Raw genomic sequence first — 26119 nt, 5'->3', positions numbered from 1 at the left:
CACATTTTACAAGCTCTCACATTTTGCCACATATCTACCTTCATAGCTCAGCCGCTCCGTATAAAATAACGTCATCCAATACGAACTTGCACGGATACGACCAGATAAAATTTTCACTCGCACACACTGAAAACATACTCACAAATGAGACCATTTTGGTAGCAGTCTCGAGCCCTGCAAAGGTAAGGTCAGAAAATTGTTCGTATTTTCTACAGTGAATGGTACAAAAGGAAGAATTGGCTTTGTGGATGCGCCTCACTGAGGCTGTTCAGGGTTGTTGCCATTTTCTTTGTGTTTCTGTTTCTAACACAAACAACGGATGTGCTGCTGTGTCATGAGATATATCTTGTTGGGAGAGTATGGAGGCTATATTAAATAATTGTTTATATTTCTTTAATGGTGTTTTACAACTTTGATTTTGTTAGATGGCTAAATTATTGAATTGAATTAACGCTTGCCAGCAGAAACATATGAAATTGTCATTGGTGTTGCCATTGGTGGTTTCGACTTGGAACGCCCTGCCTACCACTGGTATACAGTACTATCAGTATGGTTAGGAGGATAGGGATGCCAGTTTCCCAAGATGCATTAGGAAACTACAATTAAAAAAAAAACCTGAAGCACACTGAGGCTAAATATCTCTGTTGATTTATTTATTTATTTATTTATTTATTCAGTTTATTTCCGACATGGTTACATTCACTTTTTTTTTTTTTTTTTGTACATGCCGAAAAAGGAGACAAGAGAAGCAGTTTTCTTATCTGGGTCCCGTCCCCTGTTTTACCATCTCAAATTTACATGGGTTTACATGTCTCTCTGGTCAAACATTCTTGAGTTGTTCTGAACAGTCCTTTTTTTGTGTATTCTCATCTGTAGTCAGTGTTGTCTTTTTTTTTTACATTTTTTTTTTTTATTCCTCCTCCTCTCTATCGTTGTTTGTGTTGGCCTTGTTCCCTGCCAGACGTTGTTAGCATTCCAGTTCAAGAATAGTTCCTCTTTCGAAGGTGTTTGGAAGGTTTTTCCCTTTTCATTCATAATGTCACCACTTGGGAATGTCTCTTTTGGACACACAAGTTTGCAGCTTGTTTTGTCTCTACATCAAGGTTAATCCAGCTGTTGTTAGTTCTATTGGCAGTGATTCTCCACCTTTGAAAGTTCTGAAAGCATTTGAAGTGAGAAAGTGACCAAGTAGAATATCAATATGTGGTCATTCGATCCATAAAACTGGCAAAAACACATTTCATGCCGACATTTTGAAGATTTTTAGACATCCTCTATTGTGCTACTGACAAAACTTCCGGTTAACTTTAAAACAAGAGCCCTATTTACAAAAGAGCTAAAAACTAATAAAAGACAAGAAGGGATGCATTTGTTTTGAAACGGGTCCCAGGATGATTTTACATTCCGCTCGAAATGCATCATGGGACGGTTGAGTATGACTAGTGTGCCCACTGTACATACTTAAAAAATATCCTGATATAGTAAACATCTGGGTATCACTTGCATACTATTTTTTCATATTATCTAATTTGAACACACTACATACTCATTTTAATGTCACGCTTAATGTGATTTTTACAACACGGCCTCATAGATCAATAAAATAAAGATCATTTGCTCAGAAAAAAACATGTTAAAGGTTGAAATTGCTGCTCGAAAGGTTGTTTTGATCTCCACTGTAAACTCTAGGTTTATTGAAATTGTCACAAGAGTTTTACGCATTGCATTGTGGGATGTGGAGTCCTGTAGACAAATGCATGGAAGTGATTTTACTTCTCTTTGTTTGGCAAAGAAACAACACTTCGCAGAAAGGAAGGACACCATTTTTGTTCTAGTTTGTTCCAAGTTTTCCCTGTGATTTTTGGGGCAAACACAAGAAACGAGAGTAAGATTAAGATAAAAACACTTCTATGTATGTTTGCACTTCGCAAAACTTTTCTGACAATAACCATAAAAAAGTGTTCTGTTGATCTTTGATTCATTGAACTATGAGACCAAGGCTGTCTTCATAGGATTAAAACAATAATTATTGTCTTCAGCAGCTTTAATGTTGCCTAAACATGACATTAGTCATTATAACAGAACAGGTTTCCTTCTTAGCTATAAAGTTAGTCTGATTTTTGTCTATCCATACACTTATTCAGTCAAACTAAAGCAACTTTTTCATGTGCTTTCCTGTGCTCTAGCTCCAGCTCCAACCACAGTGTCAAAATCAGAGATGAACGTTGTGGTGCGTAACCCAGAGATTGTGTTTGTGGCTGATCTGACGCGTGCTGATGCTCCTGCTCTGGTGATGACAACGCAGTGTGAACTAGTGACGAAAAGCAACGCTGAGGGTTCACAGATGACTGCTGTTATCCAGGACCTTAAGGTCATGCTTTTTCACAGTAATACTCAAGAACTTGATGTATTGTGCTGCTCATGTTTATACTATACTTTAAATGAGTGGATAGTTTGAAATGTGTGTTTGAAATGTGTGTTTTACAGGTTGTGGCTTGTCCCTTCTTAAGAGAGAAGAGGAAGAACAATGTGACAACAGTACTGCAGCCTTGTCAGGTTTTCTATCAAAGTACTCAGCCTGCATCTTCACCTCAGGTTATGGAGGTTTCCATCAACTCTCTGTCCCTAAAGGTAATCAGATCAGTTTTTTTAGAACTTCTCCCCTGGAAACGAGTATAAATGTTTTTTTTTCTTCTTTTTTTTTTTTTAACTTTAATTGGTATACGGAAGCGGATTAGGGCCAATTTTGATGCAGATAATAATTTTGAGAAAAATAAGAATAAAGTTGAAATTTTTATCTATTTTTTTTATATATATATATATGTATATATATATACAATATTGTGATAAGAGTAAAATGTTGTGTTTCCATAGCTCCTCAATATCCACAGACGGACTGAATGCTCCACCTCTCCTTAACTTCACTGGTTTTTAGCCTCGACCGGAGGGTATTGTCATCAGTTTGCCATCCGTCCGTCTGTCTGTCTGTGTGTAGAGTGGTGTAGGTCTTTTAATGCAATATCCACCAACCATTCTCACACCAAAACATTGGTGCTAATGGGGGGATTCCAGGTATTGAAATTTTTTTTTTTTCGGTCTGTCGATTTTTTGCGAAAAAATAGTGTTTTTGAGGATTTTGAAAGAAACTTTGTCGTGGACTGATTTTAAAGAAGGAAAGGACGTGGACCATTGATACCTTGCTGTAAGGTGACATTCACTCAGGGCTTTACATTAGTGCTACATTTTTTCCGATCTGATCATTTTTGGTGAAAAAATTGCATTTAAAAAAAAAAGTTTCTGTTTTTGGACTCTGATATTTTATGTACTGTAGGTGTAAATCTGAATTCATAACCAGCAACAATTCATGCATCAAAACATTGGTACTAATATGGGGATTCTAGGTAATGAAGAAATGTTTCCTGTCGGACAATTTTTGATGAAAAAATTGCGTTTTTGAGGATTTTGAAAAAAACTTTGTCGTAGACAAAGAAGGAAAGGAGGTGGACCATTGATACCTTGCTGTATGGTGACATTCACTCAGGGCTCTTGATTAGTGGCAACATTTTTTATCTTTGTGTTTGTCACAGAAACTACTACGTAATAAAATTCTATGCATAAACAGGTGAGTTTAATAATGTGTTATTTCCCTACCGGTATTAATAAATGTAATGGATGAACCATTTACAACTATAAATTTACTGAAGCGCTTAGCTTGGTCACAATAAATCAATCTACATTATTTTTCATGACAGTTAATATTTTGAGGATTTTTCAAAGGTAAGGCTGAGGATTTTCAAATGCGGGCACGTTATGTTTTATTCTGAACACGTTAAGATTTCTGCCAAAATCTCTTCAAAGTCCTTACAGACGTTACAATGCTGTGTTTATGAGCTAAACCCAAACTTTGAAGTATAGTTTAATGCATCCATCAATACACGGCATTTTGTAGACGGCCATAATCTGCTGTTTGTTGCCATATATGGTGAATTGGCCCTCGTCAGATTTTGTAGATTTGACTTAATTAGCAAACCTTCGACTTTTATCACTATATTATATTTTGAATTAAGTTTTTGAAGTTCTTACTTCAACCTCAACATTATATTTCAATTTTATTCTCAAAATTTCAACTTTAATCTTGTTTTTTGACTTTATTCTCGACATTTCGACTTTATTCTTGATTTGGCCAAAATCATTTTCTCCATCAAAAATGGCCCTAATCCTCTTCCGTATGAAAATCCTAATCCTCTGTGAATCACTTTTTCTTTGTAAGGTTTCTCCAATCATCATCAACACCGTCATAACCATCCAGTCAGCCTTGACTCCAACAGCAGAGACTCCAGAGGAGCTGGAGAGCCCAGTTCCTATGGACCTGTGGGAGAAGAGAAGCTGGAAAGATCTGAAACTCTGGTTCCTGGAAGAGGAAGGAGATGAAGACACAAAGTCATCCACCCTGTTGATACCACAGGGAGAGTCCTTAAAGGTGCTTGACTGCTCTGCCACCTCAAATAATATATAATAATTACATACATTTAATCATAATTTTGCACTAGTTTGGACTTCCACGTATAAATAAATCATAAAATATGTACAGCACTGATAATATCAAAGCAATATGTGACAGATATCAGTCCCTGCAGGATATTTACTATCAATTTTTTTTTTTTAATTTTGTGACCCATTTTCATGTAGTTTAAGGAAATTTTGTGGATTTTGAAAAAATTTAGAGTTCTTTTAATAATTTGAGATTGAAAATTACTTCCATCATGTGATATAAGTGTGGGGAAATGTGAGCTCTGTTAATATTGTGGAGTTTCATTGAATTTCTGTATTAATTTGGAAATATATACAAGTGAATTAGTTGGTAATTTACGCTATGATTCATGGTTTGCTGCTGTGGGCCAAAAATATGATGCTCAAATGGGGGTAGGGATACACAATGGCACTACAGGGGTACTGGAAATTTCACACATGAAAGCATTAAAAATATGGAGTTTTAAAATGTTTATTTTTTAGTTAAAAATGACTATCACACTAAATATTACCAGCAACTGACAAATTAACAACAAAAATACACAAAATAAAATAAAAAGTATTTTTTTTAAAAAACAGACAAACAACAAAACAGGTCAGTCTTGGTCTCACATGAGAGGGGAGAAAAACTAGAAATAAATCTATTCAGGAGGCACTAAATACTGTTTCATTCCACTTATTTACAAAATGAGATTATTTAAAATGTGTTTTATCACTCAGTATGATCTATAGTTGTTTTTTCACAGAATTCTGAGCAAATTGCAGTAGTCATAAGGGGATACTTGCATTCAAAAGTAAGAGAAAAGGGTACTTAAGCCAAAACATTTTGAGAACCCCTGCTTTAAAGGGGCAGATTTTGCCCCCGGACCTTGAGTTTGACATGTCTGTTTTAAACAAAAAAAGTATGAATATGAATATTCTGGATTGTGTAAATCAATGACTGTATTGTTGGTTATTGCTTGCAGGTCAACATTAAATCTATCTGTCTGACTCTGGAGGCTGGAATTGGACATCGTACTATTCCAATGCTTCTCGCAAAGTCCTCGTTTCGAGGAGATGTGAAAAACTGGTCCACGCTGATCAACTTACACAGCGAGCTCAATCTGGAGGTAACACAAGTCAGGAGATAGAGACGTCAAAATTAGGGTGACCATACTGTACGTCCAGATTTACTCGGAAATGTTCTCTTTTTACATCTTATCCGGACGGATTTTATAAATGGATGAAAACGTCCAGGTTTTCCAGGGACCCTGAATGCATCACGGGAACACGTTTATTGAAAATACTGTATAGTTCCAGCAGTTTCTGAAAGCTTATCATTTGCTCTTTATAGCCAATATCATGTCATTACGGTACTCTTACGCACAAATGATGGAATCATTAAAGATACCGCTTTGTTTTGACAAGCTCGTCAGACACGCACTCAAGAGAAGAGAAAGACTGAAAGAGCCCAAAATACCGGTGGTATTTAATTGAAAAATGTCATTGGGAAAATCCTCCCGGATGATAAAACCTCCATGGAGGTTCAGAGAAACTTATTCTATTGAAAATTAAGGTCACAATTATTTATTGAAGTGTATATTTAATAATTATTTAATGTTTTACAAGCCTTGAGGGTTTTTTGTTGTGTGTTTTACTTTCTAGGAGGAGATGTTTCTCATTGTTTCAATGATTGAGAGATTTTCAGAAGGTTTATATGAGGTTTTTCAAGGACAGATTGTTATAATGCCTAATAAATGTGATTGACTTAAGTCACCACTGATTTCAGATTGTTTTTAAGTCTTTGTTATAAAGAGAGAAATGTATTCTTAAACCTTAGGGACAATAACAACTTCTTATATTGTAGTTTACCATCACAAGGTAGATTTAAGAAAACGTTGAGTACTTTGAGTATGCCGAGGTCGGCCCAAGTGTCCTCTTTTTTTTAAATGAAAATATGGTCACCCTAATAGAAATGACCTGGGCTTCCATTTGAACAGATTTTTATTTTTTGTATATCTTGATCTGTGTCTTGTATCTCTAGGTCCACTACTACAATGAGATGATGGGTGTGTGGGAGCCATTGCTTGAGCCTTTAGAAGATGAGACAAGGGATGGATTCAGACCCTGGAGACTGGAACTAAAGGTACTGATATAGACACATGTCCTCAGGGTTGGGGTCAGTTATAATTAGAATCACATAATTGTAATTGGGGAAAAAAACATGTTGCTGTTGTAATTGTAATTGACTTCAGAAAATTGACTGCAATTATAATCGGCATGGAAATTTTATAAAAACTGTCCATTACAATTTAATCAAACTCAAACCTGTGGAATCATGTTACAGGTCTGAGGCTTACACATACGTAGTTAACAATTATAAAATATGTTTCTTATTTGCTTTTACCACTACCTGCCAGTGAATCTTAAGTATCATTTTACAATAAAAAAAATTTAAATCAAGGGGTCTAGTGACAGAAAAAAAGGCTGAGACGCCCACACCAAAATTATTAATGTCAATATTTTCCTGGATAATGAAGCCTAACAAGGAAACCAAGAGATGAAAAACAAATTTGATGATAGATAATATTTTTTAGTGTATTTTACGGCGGATTTAAGACATGGGTCCAAACTGACCTGTTATCATAAGAGATGCTAACAGAAAGCTAACACAAGAGGAAGGTTACGTTTTATGGGATTATTTATTTCAGGCCTGTTTATTGTAATTGAACTTAAGTAATTGAGAAAGTAATTGTAGTCTACTTTCAGGGAAAAAAATAATTGTGATTTGAATTGTTTGAAAAAATGCCGGTCACTGTAATCATAATTGAGTTGTAATTGAACATGGATAATTGGAGATGTAATTGTAATGGAAAAATGTAATTGACCCCAACCCTGGTACTGTAAATATATTACACATGCACATTGATAGTACCTTATGTGTTAATTTTCCCTGCTTTGTAAACAGATGAAGAAGAAGCACGTGACTCTTTCAGGAGTTTCAGACGAAGTGGACTTTAATACTCCAGACTATAAGACAGTCATTGTCATCAGCAGTGAAGACCAACTCAACATCACACTCTCCAAATGTGGACTGACCATGCTGAGTAACCTGGGCACAGTAAGAGAAACAGAGAGAGACATCATTAGCTTAACATAAAAACATCTTCCTGTCTTTTCAGTTTGTTTTTTTGTTAGACTGAAACAAACAAATAATCATGCTGTCTAGTCAGCATCTTGATATTCCACAGCTGTGATGTGCTCACTAACACACATTTAGACACATTTGTGAACAATATTTGAGAGAAATAGGTCTTTTATGTATATAGGAAATGTTTAAGATCTTTGAGTTCAGCTCGTGAAAACTGGGAGCAAAAACAAAAGTGTTTAGTTTATATTTTTGTTCTGTGTATATATAACATGACTGAAACAGGTGGAAGGAAAAAATGCTTTCATACATTCAAGTTACCTTTTCCAATAATATACACAAAACAAATGCAAGCGTTGAACAAAGTACTTTTGTGTTGCCATTTTTCAAATAATGCAAAAAAAACTTATATATATATATATATATATATATATATATATATATATATATATATATATATATATACACACACATGTACTTTTTATATACAACATTCAACAAAGCACACAAACATTTCTACTGCTTCACAAAACTCTAAAATATATTGTGACATTTTCTTTTTGAAATTAAATAGTGTATCACTCATTTTTATTTCTAGATCAACATTATTCCACGATTTTGTGTTTGTTTACCTCCAGGCGTTTGCAGAGGCTGCCAAACAGACGGCCGAGTGTTTTCAAAAGGATGAAGCTCCATTCATAGTGAAGAACCGCCTCGGTCTGCCAGTGTCTGTCCGTCACAGTGAGATGTTTAGCCCCATCGGTCAGCTGAGCACCAACTCAACTGTGGAACTGCAGCACCGGCAGAACCTAGGATTGGACTATTCAACCACCACTGACTCGGATCAGTTTTCAGCCATGATTTCATTAAGTGGAAAAGATTACTACATACAGCCTAGTAGGTTACACTTTACACTTAGACATGTGCTGAGGATAAACCTGACCAACTGTGGATTTATGTGATATTGCACAGATAGTCAACTCCTGTAAATTGTTTCGATCCCTAGTGTCAAAGTGTCCTTGGGCAAGACACTGAACCCTAAGCTGCTCCCAATGGTTTATTAACGCCTTACATGGCAGCTCTGTCCTATTGGCATGAGTGTGAATGGGTGAACGAGTTTTGGGACCTGTGTTGTTCTAAAGCCCTATATACAGTAAATCAAGTCCATTTGCCATTTTACCATGCCGCCTCCTGACCAATCAGTTCTCTTGGAAAATGAGCTGCTTATTGTTAGAAGATCCTGGTTGGTTTAGATTCTGACAGCTGTGTTTAGGAAAGAAAGATTATTAATGGATAATTTAATCATTTCATTTAGTGATGACATATTTTAGGAGAGATATAGATTTATATCTGATGGACTAATCTACAGTCAGCTGATGAAGCTTGTGAAGAGACACTACAAATGTACGGATGGATTCATTCATTCATTCATTCATTCATTCATATGCTATAGTGACTCTGACACCATCAGTAGGAACATACCATAGAGAAACAATGTGCTCTCATCGCAGTGTGTGTGATAAATTGAGGAGGACTACCTGAATAGAAACACTTGTGTTCTGTAATTAAGTGTAACTGATCGAAGCGCTGTCCGTTTATCATCCCATGGATTAATATTGATCATCATACGCTTTTATGCATCAACAGTGTGAGCAGCTTCCCGCCTGTGTTCTTTTCTTCAGCAACCGTGTTGTTTTTGGTCTGAATTATTGATTTGAATTCTTCATATTTTTAAAGAATTATTTTTCAATTATGACATAAATTGCTCTACACCAGTGTTTTCCATGATTGTGATTGGTTTGACACTGCAATCTCTGCCTCGTCACGGGAGTGCGCACGTAGTCGGTCTGAAATCAACTCGCTTAAGTGAACATATTTGTATCCTGCTTCGTAGTACAGCTGCTCTCTGACAGAGAATGTTTGGTAAATCTAATGGACAGATATCATGGATGTACTTATCCAGCTTCGTAATACAGGCACCTAATGTTTTATATTATTTATTTATATTTTTTATACTTTCTTTTCTTTTTTCCAGCTCCAGTTGGTCACACACCAGCCTGTGTGATCCCACTCATTAAAGTGGGCAGAGGGATGTACAGCGTAGTGCACAAAGACTCAGGAGTGACTCGCTTCCTGGTCTGTCAGATTTATTCTGTCGAGGGCAGCAAATATGTCAAGATCCGTTCTCCTTTCCAGGTACCTTACAGCTCACGGTACTGAGCTGATCTGTTGGCATATGTTGTTTTTTAAATCTTTAGAACGATACATGGTTTGGTAAGATTTAATGGTCAGGAAGTAAATCATCCATTTGATCCCAATCATCATGTGTTTCTCTGATGGTTTGGATGTTCTCCCAGAGTGAGCAGCTTTGGGTGATCTCGTTAGTGTTTATTTTGTTGGCTAAAGATTTTTGTCGACTATATTTTTTTAAGTGACAATAACGAATGACTAATTGGAAAAAAAAATACATGTGAAAGAAAGCTATATCAAAATATATTAATATTTCGTTGACTAATAAAAGCTAACCTGTCATGTTTACATGGGACAAAATCCAATCAGAACAAAGTTTCTTTGTTGTTAAATATCTGATCAAAACTACTTAATACCATCCCATATCGGGTTGATAAATAGTAATTGAAGCTTTAAAAAAAAAAATGCATAAACTCTTATGCTTGATATTTCAAACGATTGTCTGTCTCGTAGTTGATAAAAAATAATTACTGATTAAAAATATATATTTTTATTTCTTTAATTATTTTTCTAATTACACTCAATTTTAAACGACTGTAATCTATCCTTTTACTTTCTGAAACACAAATCTAGTTATAATAAAATGCAGTATGAAAGAAAAGAAGAAAGAAAAAGAATAAATGAATAAATTACATCTCTGCGACCTTGAAAAGCAGTAATACAGTACAAAAAATATCACTTTGCACACTAATCTGTATGTGTAACAGTATAACAAACATTATCAAAAACTGATTCTAGAAAAAAAAAGTCTTTGGGATCACCAGAAATTTGTGGTATCAAAATGGTGTCACGATCCAAAAAAGCTTGGGAAGCAATGCTGTAGGTTTAGTCATCTAAAATCTTAATTTGTTTTAGTTAACTAAAGCTAGACTAAAACTAAAATATTTTGAATAAAACTAAGCTGCATTTGCTTTAAAAATCACCACTCGATCCTGTTACTCTTGTATATTTCCATGGATGTTGTGCAAACTATACTAGCATAGAATCAGAAGTCCGAAGCACTGACGATGGGGGAAAAAACTGATAATTAACCTTTTTGAACAAAGTTAAATCATTGACATCCTTTCTTTTTTTTCTTACAGATTATCAATCATTTTTCTATACCCTTTAAAGTTTTTGAAGGATCCACATGTCTAGGTACTGCTTTCCCCGCTGAGGAGTTCTGCGTACCTCTGGACTCATACAGGTGAGAGCAAAAGACACAGATTATTGGGTAAATACTCTCCTATTATCGCTTTTTGTGTTTTTCTTATTGTCGCGGCCCTTTTATGGTGTTATACTGCATGTGGGTGGAGGGTAGCTGGACACAAAACGTTTCACTCTGTTTGACATGCGAATACTAGCAAGCGTTAGAGATGAGCGAGTACAGCATTATCTGTATTTGTTAACCATATCAACTATCTGTATCTGTACTCGGACTGGGTGGGGCCTAACTCAAAAGTGGGTGGGATTTAACCCGGAAGTGGCTTGGGTTATCTTGAAATGGGCGGGGCTCTAACGGTATGTTATTGATATGGTTAGATGAGAAATTGTAATATTTATTTTTGATTAGAAAACGATTTACAGGACAGCATCAGCATTGAGCTTCAGATCAATGGTTTTGATCACGATAGCAAACAAACTTTTTACAGAACAAGTTGTGCAACAATAAATACAACACATGCGGTTGCAATTATGAAGTAAAATGTAATAACAAGAGTTTTCATATTCAACATAATTTTCTTTTTTTAAGTACAAGTAATTTATTTATAAAGCGCTTTTTGCAGATAAAATCACAAAGTGCTGTACAGCGCTGTGGTGAAAATACAAGTGCAACATCGTGATAGAATAAATTAACTTTTAATTATTATTTATTATGATCAGTTTGATTTTTTTAATTTTTGTAGGTTCTTTTTTATTTATTAGGGAGAGGGAGGGAGGGAGAGAGGGAGAGCGAGTGAGAGAGAGAGAGAGATTTATCTAGTATCCAGCTCAACTCTAGCAAGCATGTTTAAAAATTTTTTCCTAATAACTGTTATTACTGATAGTTGCTCTCTGCTGCCCCTTCAGGTCAGAGCTCAGCCTGCAGCCAGTGGTTGAGAACAACTCTGTGGAGGCTGGAGAACAGTTTGAGTGCTCTGAGGGTTTCAGCTACGAAGACGTCAGGATAGAGCAGCCAGAGACACGCCTCCAACAAACTTGCAGGCAATCAGGAGACCGCGGCAGTGTGATGAAAATCAACATGGTGCCATTCAAGGACTCGGTGACCTTTAAACACACGGGGGACGTTGGGGAGAACTTTGACGTTCCTTATGTGCTTCACCTGTGGCCTTCCATCCTCCTACGCAACCTGCTGCCTTACTCCATTTCCTACAAAGTCAAGGTAAGATGCCTTTGGTAAACATTACGAAGCAGAGATGTTGTGCAGTAGGTTTTTTCTGTTTTAATTCTGGTATAATAATAATAATAATAATCATACATATAATAATACATTTTATTAAGAACACTTTTCCAGGAACTTAAAGACACTTTACAGGTAGGATTAAAATAACAGCAATACAGTGATGAAAACATCAAAATATAAATCAGAAAAAAGAAAGAACATCACCCAAAAAAAAGACAAAAACTGGTATGAATGACTGGATGGTTAAACAGTTAAGGATGTGACTTGGGAGGGAGTTCCAGAGGGTGGGGGCAGTGATAGAGAAAGCTCTGTCCACCCCAGATTGAGGTAGGAGGTGGCCTGATTATGAAGGGCTTTATGGGTGAGGAGGAGGAGTTTGAATGAGGAACGGGGAGTCAGTGGAGGTTTTGGAGGACAGGGGTGATGTGGTTACGGGAGCAGGTATGGGTGAGGAGGCGTGTGGCGGCGTTTTGTATATACTGGAGTTTATTTAGGAGTGTGTAGGTTGTACCAAAGAGGATGCTATTGCAGTAGTCGAGGCAGGATGTGATAAAAGCATGAATGAGAGTTTCGGCGGCGGGGAAGGAAAGTGAGGGATGGAGATGAGTGATTTTTTTGAGGTGGAAAAAAGCGGTTTTCATGATTTGTTTGATGTGGTGGTCAAAGGAGAGGTTATTATCAAAGATGATATCAAGGTTACGTCAGTGAGAGGCGGGACATAGGGTGGAGTTATCAATGGTGAGGTGAAAGTTTGAGGCTGTTTGGGTGAGAGAGTTTGGACCAATGAGGAGTATGTCAGATTTGTCACCGTTTGAGAATGAGGAAGTTTTTGTGGAGCCATGCTTTGATATCAGAGAGACAGTTTGACAGTGTGGAGTGGGTTTCAGGGGTGATCGACTTGGTGGAGATTAGGGCTGAGCGATATGGCCTTATTTTAATATCTCTATTTTCAAGCTATATCACGATATTCAATATATATCTCGATATTTTGCCCTTGCCTTGAGATGATGATTTGATGCAGACAATCGAACCAGAGGGGCAATACTCAATATATATATTGATGTTTTCTCTGTGACGTAATTGGGGTTTCCCATAACTATTATAGCATGGCATACCTGTTTAATTAATAGTTTCTTTTTTCAAAATAAGGTAAGTCAGTTAAAACCCCATGTCAAATGTCACACAGGGACCTTTATTAACAGAGGCATAGAGAACAATATAAAAATTTATTAAACAACTTATGTGCTGTACAGTTTTTTTATTTTTTATTTATTATAATTAACTATGAATTATTTATTTATTATTACTGACAATTGTGCAGAGTGGAGTCAGACCTTTTTACTTAGCCGTACCGAGTGCATGGACGGAGCCTTATGTTAATTTTCTGTTTTCGTCCCGTCTGAAATGACATAGAAGCTGTGTTTGAGCTTCCCCTTTATACAATAAACATGCAATGTGAAGGTAACGAGTTGTTTTGAGTCCTGTTTACAACGTTATTGACCCACAGAGACCTCGGATCTTTACAGCGCACACACACACTCACTCACTCCCTTGCACACAGTGACATTCTGAAGCCAAACCATTTCCAAATTATTTAACCATTATACTTTTTTTTTTAATAACCAAATCTTTGTTGGCGACTCCGTCGCTGCTGAGGTGAGTGAGTGAAGAGGGGGGTGTTTAGTCAGCGTGTGTTGAGTTTCACCCAGAAGGACAGAATGGGAGAGAGGCGGGGTTAAGATAGACAGTGAGAGGAGAAAAAGGCATACTGGCGGCTCTACAGAAGAAACTTTTAATGTTACGTGAATTATATCGATATTACAATAAAGTACTATCCTATATTTCTTCAATAAATATATCGATATTTATTAAAAACTCAATATATCGCCCAGCTCTAGTGGAGATGTATAATTGGACGTCGTCCGCGTAGCAGTGAAAACGGAGATCATGACGACGAATGATTTGACCGAGGGGGAGGAGGAAGTTGGTGAAAAGGAGAGGATCAAGCACAGAGCCCTGGGAGACTCCTTGGGCCGGAGGGGCAGTGAAGGAGGAGCAGTTGTTGATGAAGATTAAGTGTTTTCTGTGAGTGCGGTACAAGTGTAACCGGGAGAGGGCATCACCAGTGATATTAAAAACACTATTGTTGTACTTATTTTATTTTATTTATTTATTTATTTATTTGACATGGTTCAAAATACAACAAAAAATAATATCAACAACAGTGGACAGACATTAACAGCAATTAATACACATTAGAGGCATGCCAGGGAAAACCCAAAAAACCCACAAGGGGCTTGAAGAAGAGAGCTCCCGATATAACATTTAAACTTTAAAGGGGACATATCATGCTAAATCCACTTTTTTAGCCCTTAAATGCATTTTGTTGTATATTTAGAGTGCTTAGAAGTACAGAAAAAATCAAATTAGTCTCTTCAGGTGCTCCGTAGATATCTTCATATTCTGCTTTGCTCATATTTTTCAATTTGTTTGAATTTTTCTATTCTCTGTTACGTGTTTTGAACTATGTAGTAACCCACACGCTTCATTACAACGTCTCCCAGCATCAGAACCTTTTCAAAGTGCCTGGTTGAGTTTTATTTTTCACGGAAATGTGCCCACGTGGGTCAGGTCATTTTTGTGTGCGCGAAGCACTTCAAGGATGACTGCTTCTGCAACCTCCGCCAGTATAAAGAAGGATTTGCCGAAAGACTTTGTCTGATTGAGGGTTCAATTCCTTCCATCTTTGGAGACGACGAACAGAGCACTTCGGTAAGCTGTAAATAACGCTAAAAAGTGTGATGATAAGACGTCCCTGTCATTGTTTTGTTAGCATTAGCAGTTGCACCGTCTTTAGACTTCATATGTTAGCGCTGTGTGCTCGTTCTAGATCCTTGATGATATGGCCTACGTGATTTAATTTAAGTCTAAAGTTTTCATTAGTCATTTAATTTTGCCGTTTTTGTCTTTGAAAAGACTGTATTAAAATGCATTTCGTGACGTTAACTTGGCGTTAGCGTTCGCTCGGTGCTTGTGTTAGCTCGGTGCTTGTGTTAGCTCACTTGTTAGGGTTCTGCACGTTCATCATCTTCATTTTCATCTCGCGCCGCCGGGTCCGACTCTGGCTGTAACATGTAAGGCTGGATGGACAAGTCTTCTGTTGTTGACATTTTGTAAATAACCTCTGAATAAAAAGTTTATGCGCCGCTACATAGCCGTATCTCTTCTATCAAACTACAAAAATGGCCGAGCAGGGTGGAGTTGAACCGAGTGTTACCTGAAGAGGGGGCGGGGTATGGAGTGTCTCATTTGCATTTAAAGAGACCACACCAAAACGAGTTGCTCTCAGAAGCACATCAGAAAAGGGGTAGAAAAGGGGCCTGTGGGGCTATAATAATGAGGAATGTAGACCCAAGCATTGCAGTTCCGCTTTATATAGACCACAACTGTATGATTTATATGTAAAAAGGAAGGATTTAAAACCATGATATGTCCCCTTTAACTAAATAGAAAAAAATACAAAACAATAAAATAAAGTCAAGACAAAATACAGGAGTGTCAAGACAGCAAAACTTTGAAATGGAGCAGAATACAGGAAAAAGAAAATCATTGACATTAAATTAATTCATGCATCAGACAATTAATTCTTATTATTATCTTTACATATTAAAAAACCTATAAAATGGATTATAGAGAAAACTGCATCACAGCCACCAATGATGGAACTTTTGAAACTTGCAACTCAGGCATATCTGCCATTAAGTAAAAGCAGAAAAAGTTAAAAAAAAAAGAAAAAACACTCAAAATAGTTAATACTTATTTCAAAATAACTTTATTTATTGTTAAACCATACTAGTGTGTTCATAGCAGAATTGATTCTGCATTCAAAATGAAAGATATTTTTTTGTGTCTTCTGCTTCACAGGACGGTGGAATCTCCTTCCCAGAGGCCACCTTGGACCCGGGTCACTCAGCCCAGCTTCATACGGCAGTCATTGATCAGTCAAGCCTTGACCTCTGCCTGTTGGACTACTTGGCTCAGGATTGGTCTTCTGAGTACAAGTATGATCGAATACATCATCAGTTAAATATTGACCTCGGCCTGAATTTGTGCGGTCCCCAAAGAAATAAAATACACAAAATTACAGCAAAATTCACAAAAAAAACTGCAACAATACACAATTAGCCCACTCCAAAAACACACTAGACGATTACCAATAAAAAGCAGAAAAATATTTAAAAATGATAATAAAAATACACAAAATAACAATAATTTTTATGCTGCCCCAAAGGTAAATGGGAAAAATTTATCCAAAAACACACAAAATTACAGTAAAATACACAAAAAACTGCAAAAAGCATGACACAAAATTACACTTAAAACATATAATACATAATTAGAGAGAAATTCACAAAATAACATCAGCAATACACAGTTAGCCCACTCCAAAAACACAGAAGACAACTACGAATAAAAAACTGAAAAATATTAGAAATTAATAACAAAAATACACAAAATAAACTATCATTTTTATGTGGCTCCCAAAGTAATTGTACAAAGGACTACAAAAACACACAAAATTACAGTAGAATACACTAAAAATAGCAAAAAAAATGACAAAATTACACAAAATGACACTAAAAACATATTAAATTAGAGAAATTCACACAAAAAACAACAACAATACACAGTTAGTCCACTCCAGAAACACACAAGATTACGATGAGTAAAACCTTAAACATTAAAATAACAAAAATATACAAAATTACAATAATTTTTATGCTACCCCTAAAGTGAATGTACAAAAGGACTTCGAAAACATGCAAAATTATGGATAAATACATACAAAAAGCAAAAATGCACAGTTGAAAAATATACAAAACAACAAAAAATCACAAAATGACAATAATTATTATGTGGCCCCTAAAGTAAATGCACAAAATGACTCCAAACACAGTTACAGAAAAATACACACACAGAAAACAGCAAAAATTCACAGCCCACTCCAAGAACACACAAGATGACTACAAATAAATAGCTGAAAAATATACAAAATAACAAACGAAAATACACAAAATGAATCTAAAAACACAACAAAAATAGCCAAAACCTATTGTTCTTTGACTGTAACTAGTATTGCTAGTATCACATTTTTGTGGCCCCCCATTGTGATAAAATCTATTAATTTCTTCTATAGAGTAAGATTAGCTGTCACAACCAAAATGACAAGAAATAGTAAGTACATTTTTCAAATTTTCAGCCTGCAGAGTGGCCAAGATGAGATCACCTTCATCGTCTTCCAGTCTCTGCGAGAAGCGGAGGAAGAAGATGTGGAAGGAGAGGAAAGAAAGAGGGCGGAGTTGGATATAGCCGTGCATGTGAAGTATGATCTAGGACAGACTGTCATTGCTATCCACTCACCGTACTGGATGGTGAATAAGACGGGCAGGCTACTGCAGTACAAAGCAGATGAAATTCACCGTAAACACCCCCTGGATTACAACATGCCTCTGCTCTTCTCCTTCAAACCTCGATACTTCCTGCGAAATAATAAGGTGCAAACAGGAAACACTTTTTCAACATGTATTTTTCTATTTTCTCTGAGAAGTGTTTGCAGGTGTTGAATCTTTTCACTTTATCATTTGTCACCCTCTCAGATTCGTCTCATGATCTCAGACAGTGAACTATCAGATGAGTTCTCTCTGGACACTGTTGGCAGCCATGGAGATGTGAAATGTAAAGGCAGATACAAGGACTATCTGGTACAATTTCACCTGATGTCAACACATTTACATCAACTCCATCATTAAAGGGTACCTGTAGTGGAAATGTATATCACAAAAATGTGTTTAATTTATTACCAATATACAAAATATATGCACCTTATTATAAAAATAAAACACTTTAAAAGGACTTTTTAGAAGGATATTATACCAGATATCCTTTCATGCAGCTTTCATCACAGTTGCTAACCATATTTGTGCACTTCCAACAAGTAACTACTCAGCCATGGCTCGTTTCTGCTGGTAACAACAGCTCTGTTTGTCAGGCTAATTCGGCATGTTGAGTGGATGCAGGAAGGCACCCAAGAAGCAGGTAGTTGCACTGTTAAGCCTGTATTTCCCACAATGCACCATTTTTTTTAATGCAACAGGCCATGCCGATCAACATCTATGCGTCATATCCTGACCAAAATGGCAGCTCTCCATAGTTGCCCCAATGTATATAATCGTTCTGAAAAGTCCTTTTAATGTGTTTTTTTTTTTTATTATTTTTATTAGTAATACATTAAACACATTTTTTGTTATATACATTTCCACTGCAGGTGCTCTTTAACAGATGATATTTTTTGTTTTCCTGCATTCTGTTTTGAACCATGGAAGTCTTGAACACATTGCTTTCTGTCTAACTCTAGGTTGGGGTAAAGATTGAACCAAGCAGTTTCAGTCTGACCCGTATTGTAAGCTTCGTGCCCTTCTACATGCTGGTCAACCGGACTAAGCACAGTGTCTTTATTTGTGAAGAGGGCCAAGAAAACTGGGATGAGGCTAAACCGGATCAGGTCAGAGCATCTTATTTATTCTTCACAGGTTTTAATGAGTGTCATGTTTACTTGATTGCTGTCATGTTTGTTACTCCAAGCTTACCTATTGTAAAAAAGTTATTTTGTGTTTATCTCCTCCCAGTCAGCCATTCCCTTCTGGCCTGAGAATGAAAACAAGAAGCTAAGGATTAAAGTGGAAGGTTGTCTGTCACCTCCTCAGACCATTGACTTTACACGACCAGAGAACTCCCTACTGCTGCATCTGGACAAGTCTGTGAGTTGACAGGGATCATGTTCTGAAATGGAGCGTTCTGTGTGTATCTACAGCGGAATGGACGCTACTTGACGTTGTTTGTTACTCCTCACAGGTGGGAGGGATCATCGTCGACGTGAACCTGTCTGAGCACTCAGCTACAATCCGATTCTCTGAGTATCACGATGGTGCAGCTCCATTTCTCATCATTAACCACACTGAGGACCAGATGCTTCAGTTCCATCAGAGGTGAGATCCATACAAATATAACCAGGGGAATGGTAAAGCAGCTGTTTTTGCCACTGACAAATTATATATAATAGGTCTGTTTACATTAAGGGAAGTGTAGTTTTTCTGTTGGCTCTTGCCGTAAAGCAGCAGTGTGTATCCTCTCTTTCAGTAATAAAAGTGCAGCCTCAAGGTTCTATGTTTGGAGAGGATTAAATATCACCTTTCTCACTACTTAACGGACAGAGCTGTTGTTGGCAGCAGAAATGAGCCATGGCTGAGTAGTTAGGTGTTGATAGTGCGTAAGTATGGTTAGAAACTGTGATGAAAGCTGCATTAAAGGATACCTGTTCATTGATTGGATGATTCTCCATTACCTCTGAGGATCAGTACCTAACGGCACCCTAACCAACAGGTAAGTTCATCATTTAGACACAAGGAAATAAGAGGGAACAATGTGGTGGGGGTGCGGTTAGCGCCATGACACCGGCCATAGTATCCCCTGTAAACAGAAACATAGTAGTGCTCTAAACAAGTACATTTACAAGCTGCATTCAAGGACTTTCTGTGAAGGAATTGTGTCTGGACCGTGTCTGATTTCAGACGTAACTTTGGCTTTGTGCCCGTTAGCTTAGCCCCTTAGCTTAGCCCTCAGATCCCTCTCATAGCAGGTCGACTTGAAGCGGCCCTCGCATATCACTTAATGGGGTTTGAACGTAAATGTTTTAACATTGTATTATTATGGAGCCAATGTCCTGATAACTCTGACTTTGTGTTGTTATTTGGCTTAAAGACACAAAATAAATGTTTCTGTGGGATTTTTCTCTTGTTGTTATAGCAACCATTGGCTTTACACTCCGTCATTGTTCAGAAACTATAGGTCAGTGGAACACTGTTGCAATACCTAGATATTTGTATTGGCCGACATTCAAAGGCGCAATGTCATGAAAAAGTTGTGTCAGGGCGCTTCTGCGTTTATCATCCTGTAGCAGGTTTGCCAAGTAACATGCCTGACATCGTTTTGTTTTTAGGTCGCCACTGATATGAATGATATGACAACTGCAGTGAGTTTGTTTGTGACTCACTTAGTCCATTTTTGTTTCCTATATTATTTCTTGTTTGTTTATTTTCCCTCAACAGCATGTTGACTGTTATTAAAATGTTTACATTTTCTTATTTCAGCAGTGTGACTGTTTCCTGTCGCCCTCTTACAACCAGCTCCAATCTTTTATTTTTATATTATGCTGCACTAATATATTTTTGCTGATAGTGATTCATGTTTGTGTGTCAATGATCACGCAGCGTCGAGATAGAAACTTCATGGGTGCCTGATGAGCTGCTCGACCTCTCCTTCTCACGGGAGGAGGAAAGGTAGAAAGATACAACTTAAAGAAAAAAAAACCCTCTGGACTCACTCTGAACTCAAGAAATAAACTATAAACTGAAAGGGAAATAAACAGACAGTGGGGTTTAAAAGTGCTGCATCAGCTTATTTATTATCATACTAGTGGGATTTCTGAAGCTAAGAGGTTGTGTAAAGGATTAGTTTGATACAGATAAGTAAAAGGAAAACATGGACTTTGCATTCAATATTAAAATACCCACTTTGACTGATGGTGCCAACCATTAGTTTAATACCATCTACTTTATTTATTATAGGATAGACCAGAGCAACTTTTATCACAGCAGGAGTCACAAAATTGTAATTGTCTGATCCTAGGGTCACATTATCAACATTACTTTCAGCAGTTAGAATAATGACTAATTTGAAATTAACACAGCAGAGAACAAAGGTTTTTCTTTGTTTTTGGGGGGGTTTTTTAACTGTCATTTTTGCAAATTCTTGTTCTTGTTTTGTGTGCTTTTTGGAGTCATTTTGTGTATTTCTCTGTAATGTATGTTTTGGAGTAATTCTGAGTATTTTTATTGTAGTTTTGTGTGTTATTGGAGTCATTTTGTTTTTATTGGTAATTTTGTGCATTTTTATGTAATGTATGTTTTTTGTAGTCATTTTGTGTAATTTTATTGTAGTTTTGTGTTATTGAAGTTATTTTGTGTATTTTTCTGGAATGTATGTTTTTTGCAGTAATTTTGTGTATTTTTATTGTAATTTTGTGTGTTATTGGAGTCATTTTGTTTTTTTTTTGTCATTTTGTGTAATTTTATTGTAGTTTTGTGTGTTGTTGGAGTCATTTTGTGTAGTTTTATTGGTAATTTTGTGCATTTTTAGGTAATGTATGTTTTTTGTAGTCATTTTGTGTAATTTTATTGTAGTTTTGTGTTATTGAAGTTATTTTGTGTATTTTTCTGGAATGTATGTTTTTTGCAGTCATTTTGTGTATTTTTATTGTAGTTTTGTGTATTTTTATTGTAGTTTTGTGTGTTATTGGAGTCATTTTGTGTATTATTTTGTCATTTTGTGAATTTTTCTGTAATATGTTTTTTGGAGTCATTTTGTGTATTTTCATTGTAGTTTTTAATTTTGCTTTATGTTTTTTGTAGTAATTTTGTGTATTTTTTTATTGTAGTTTTGTGGTATTGCTGTCATTTTGTGCAATTTTCTATAATGTATGTTTTTTGCAGTAATTTTGTGTATTTTTATTCTATTTTGTGTGTTATTTGAATCATTTTTGTGTATTTCTGATGTAGTTTTGTGTATTTTTTGGGGAGACGTTTTGTGTATTTATCTGTAATGTCCGTTATTGGAGTCATTTTGTGTATTTTTCTGTAATGTCCGTTATTGGAGTCATTTTGTGTATTTTTATCGTAGGTTTGTGTGTTATTTGAGTCATTTTATGTCAGGTAGTACTGGTAATATTCAAATGATGCAGCACTTGGTTATCATTGGTCTGATGTTGAAGGAGGGAAAGCTTTGTAACAACACACTTGAGTTTTGAGAGGTCAACAAAAGCATGCTGGGTAATCTTTAATAGGAGTAGACCTTTGTAAGTGTTTAATCTGCTACTCAATCAAAAACCATCATTATTTGCAACCTCAATATTTGAACACTGAGTTTAAGTATTTAGATATTTATCAAAATGGACCAGGGTTGGGGTCAGTTATAATTGCAATTGCATAATTGATCATTAATTAAAGTTATGACAAAATTATATTTGTAATTGTAATGTTTTTTTTAATTCTGTTGCTCTTGTAATCGTAGTTGAATTTGTCATTGTAATTGGCATGAAAATTCTTTAAAAACACTCATTTACAATTTATTAAACACAAAATGGGGGAACAGTGTTACAGTTCTATATCTTACACATACATGGTTAACAGTTATTAAAACATGTTTTATATCAACTTTTCCCACAACCTGTCAGTTCTCCTAAGGGTCATTTTATAATTAAAATAAAGAATCAATCTAAAGTTATACTGTCACAAAAAAGGCTCAGACGCCCCCACACAAAAATATTAAAATCAATATTTTCATTGATTAGGAAGCCTAACAAGGTAACGAAGAGATGAAAAACAAATTAGATGATAGATCATGTTTTTGAAGTCATAAGAAATGCTAACGGAAAACTAACTCAAGAGGAAGGTTACATTTTGTGGCGTTATTTATTAAAGGCTCCATAATTGAATTGAACTTTAGTATTTGAGAATGTAATTGTAATTGACTTTAATCTTAATTGTAACTGGAAAAATGCAGGTCATCGTAATCATAATTGAGTTGTAATTTAACATGGATAGATGAAGATGTAATTGTAATTAAAAGATGTAAATGACCCCAACCCTGAAATGGACACACGTTTGATTTAAACCCCTGAATGATTTCCACCTCTACTTTTGGTAGGTTTTTAAAATACCAGATGATTAAAGATGATTGGATTAAAGTGAGAGCAGCAGATTGGACATCTAAGGCTTGTCGTATTGATCTGCGTTCAGCTTCTATCCTCTGATTGTAGAACTTCTGCCTCTGAATGCTGCTGCTGTCTAGATGTAGTTCTACAGATTCATTCTTTTAGCGGTTGTTGTGTTGCATCTAGCTGATACCTTCCTTCCTTTTGTTTCCTTCATGGTTTCCCTGCTTGTTCTTGGTTTCCTCCTCTACAATCAGCTTTGTTTTAGGAAACCTGAGATGTTTCTCATGTTAACTGTGTTTTTTCAGGAGAGCCCTTGGAACTTCTGGGTGTCTTATTCTCTCATGCGTTGCCATATTTCTTCATAAGGATGGGATGGGAACCGCTTTTGTTCTCCAAAACTGTTCTTCAATGTGGATTCTTTCTACATTAGTTTGGTTTTGTGGTGACTGGGCTCAGTGTTCAACGGTTCTGTTTTTCTGGTTGTTGCTTTTTTTTAGGAGGAATTTGTATTCTTGGGCTTCTTATAGCTTTGTGTGCAGTCTATATGTTTGACTATATGTTTTATGTTCAAAGCTCACAGAAGGAAACTGAAAAGCAGGAGCTGGAGCCTGGGAAAGCCGTGCACTACACCTGGACTGAACCCACTGGGTCTAGGGAGCTTTGCTGGAAGTGTGGCTCCTACAGTGGGAAGCTGAAGAGTGAAGAGGTACTAAATAGTTTTTCTAAAAGAACAAAGTCATTAATCATTTTAATAACTACTAGGGATGTAACGATTCACTCAACTCCCGATACGATTCGATTCACGATACTGGGTTCACGATACGATTCTCTCACGATTTATTTTACAAAATGGGACTGTAGACAATTGATGACTGAAAAATATTCCTTTATTTTTTTGGGGGGAAAAAACTAGAAAATGCTGTTCTATTTTCCTTTTATTTTTCATTGTCAAAAGAATCCCTTGATAAACTATTCAAAACAATACAATTTAACTAAAAATAAACCTTGAATGAAATAAATAAAGGAATAATACAAATGAAGAAGCCTATTAATTTAAATTCTCGTTTAAACTACATAATAGTTATTTTTCTTTTTAAAAGTGCTACTGAAAATGTATTTTGTGCATTTGTGTATTTTTCACTGATTTACGTCAGATATTTGTTTGGACCAGCAGAGGGCGCTGGTAACCCAGTGGTTGGTTGGCATGCAGAAATTCTTGCAGTGAAGAAGAGATGCTGTGCTAGCAGACAGAGCTAGTAGAAAAACGTGACTTTTACAGATATTCACGTAATATTACAGATATTCTTTCGGTGCTAAAGGGGTAAGGAATCATTTATTAACATGTTTAAGAGTATTAGGCGGCCAGAAAGAAAGTAGTAGCAGACTCCGCCCGCCGCTTGTCCACTGCTGGACAAGAGACGGGATAAGTATATAGCGCTCTCTGCTGTTTAAAAAAAGTACTGCGATTCAATTTTCAAAGTATCGATGTCAATCGTGATACCTATGAATCGATTTTTAACTGCCTTACGATTAATCGTTACATCCCTAATAACTACACAATAATAATGGATTTGAGCGACTGGTAAATTGATTTCAGTAATTAGAAGGAAGATATGCTATTTATTTAAATAAGGACACAACTCCTATTTATTTGAAATGTGCATTTTAAACACCAAAATTAATTCCAGTTTTTCAACCTTAGGCTTGTGACCCCATGTGCGGTCGCCTGAAAGGTCTAGTAATTGAAAAAAATAACAAAATTACTGATTAATTTATCTTGTAGCTATCTCTGGTCAGTGCAACACATTTGTTGTACAATGTCCCTGTCAAATAAATTAAAAAAGTATTTATTCCTTATTCTTTTCAAAATTAAAACAACTGTACTCTATATTTTCACTTTCTGAAACATAAATCAAAAATATAATAATATAATGTGTAATATTAAAAAAAAGAAATTTGTCTAATTAAAATGGGGTCGCCTGAAATGTCAAGTAATTAAAGATTAAAAATTACTGATGAATTTATAAAAATGTATTCTTTTCCAAATTAAAACTACACACAATTTTAAACAACTGTTTTCTATATTTTCACTTTTTCAAATCTAAAATATAATAATATAATATATAATGTAAAAAAACTATCATTTTATAATAAATAAATAATATAATAAATGAAACAATATAATATACTGTAAATGCTCACTAATTGTAGCTACTCTGTGTTTGTAATGCAGTATAACAAACATTATCAAAAACTAATTCTTGAAGAGAAATTAAGTCTCTGGGGTCACCAGAAATTAGTGATATTAAAATGGGGTCACGACCAAAAAAAAGGTTGGGAACCACTGCATTAAAGTATTCATAAATAAATGCATATTATTTACTATCATGTAAATCATATTATCTGCAAACACGCTGATTGACAGCAGGTTTTTTTTATCAGGCTGTACATGGCCCAATATAAGATATAAATATATATATGTGTGTGTGTGTGTTTATGTATATCTAAAACAATATACAATGTTTAAAATGTTTTTTTAGCTATGATATAACTCTGGAAGACATTAACTCTGTTTTCACTCTCGTGTTTTTAGGACCTGCTTGAAAATATGAACGACGAGAAAAAACTTTTTGTCATTTCCTTTTATGAAGGTTAGTACGAGGTCACCCTACTGGTTACACATTTAGAAATGTATCCTTTTAATTTTTTCATTTATTTTACATCGTTTTATTTCCTTTATATTATGTTTGTTTATATTATTTCTTTTGTAATCTGACAGGAGATGCTTTGTAAATATTTCATACGTTCATATCGCAGTGCATTTAGAGGAACATTTCACAATACTTTTCTTTTTCAATTTTAATAACGGGCCTCCCGATACAACTTTATTTCACTTCCGATACAATACCATCGCTGCCTTAAGTATTAGTCGATACCGATATCTATCCGATGCGATATCAGCATGGATCATACATACCTAATTACTTATTGTGTTGTG

The 26119-nt window shown here is 35.7% G+C and overlaps 1 protein-coding gene across 4 annotated transcripts in view; it reads left to right on the top strand.

The window, feature by feature from the left end:
- The window catches only part of vps13a (vacuolar protein sorting 13 homolog A), an 87749-nt gene that overhangs the window by 42733 nt on the left and 18897 nt on the right, over nucleotides 1-26119 (top strand). For 2 of the 4 annotated variants that reach the window (XM_028456340.1, XM_028456339.1), the window contains exons 39-57: nucleotides 2187-2371; nucleotides 2488-2631; nucleotides 4271-4480; nucleotides 5496-5639; nucleotides 6554-6655; nucleotides 7478-7630; nucleotides 8296-8554; nucleotides 9693-9853; nucleotides 10990-11093; nucleotides 11957-12269; nucleotides 16215-16351; nucleotides 17551-17845; nucleotides 17948-18052; nucleotides 18706-18852; nucleotides 18977-19108; nucleotides 19203-19336; nucleotides 20618-20686; nucleotides 23695-23827; nucleotides 25715-25772. In XM_028456340.1, the coding sequence (XP_028312141.1) occupies nucleotides 2187-2371; nucleotides 2488-2631; nucleotides 4271-4480; nucleotides 5496-5639; nucleotides 6554-6655; nucleotides 7478-7630; nucleotides 8296-8554; nucleotides 9693-9853; nucleotides 10990-11093; nucleotides 11957-12269; nucleotides 16215-16351; nucleotides 17551-17845; nucleotides 17948-18052; nucleotides 18706-18852; nucleotides 18977-19108; nucleotides 19203-19336; nucleotides 20618-20686; nucleotides 23695-23827; nucleotides 25715-25772 (2985 nt within the window). The remainder of the gene's footprint in view (nucleotides 1-2186; nucleotides 2372-2487; nucleotides 2632-4270; nucleotides 4481-5495; nucleotides 5640-6553; nucleotides 6656-7477; nucleotides 7631-8295; nucleotides 8555-9692; nucleotides 9854-10989; nucleotides 11094-11956; nucleotides 12270-16214; nucleotides 16352-17550; nucleotides 17846-17947; nucleotides 18053-18705; nucleotides 18853-18976; nucleotides 19109-19202; nucleotides 19337-20617; nucleotides 20687-23694; nucleotides 23828-25714; nucleotides 25773-26119) is intronic. The other 2 variants (XM_028456342.1, XM_028456341.1) reach the window with 2 other exon arrangements.

This window comes from Gouania willdenowi, chromosome 9 (assembly GCF_900634775.1).
Source record: "Gouania willdenowi chromosome 9, fGouWil2.1, whole genome shotgun sequence".
NCBI lineage: Eukaryota > Metazoa > Chordata > Actinopteri > Blenniiformes > Gobiesocidae > Gouania > Gouania willdenowi.
Note: the sequence above shows the minus strand (reverse complement) of the source record. Positions and strands in the feature narration are given on the sequence as shown.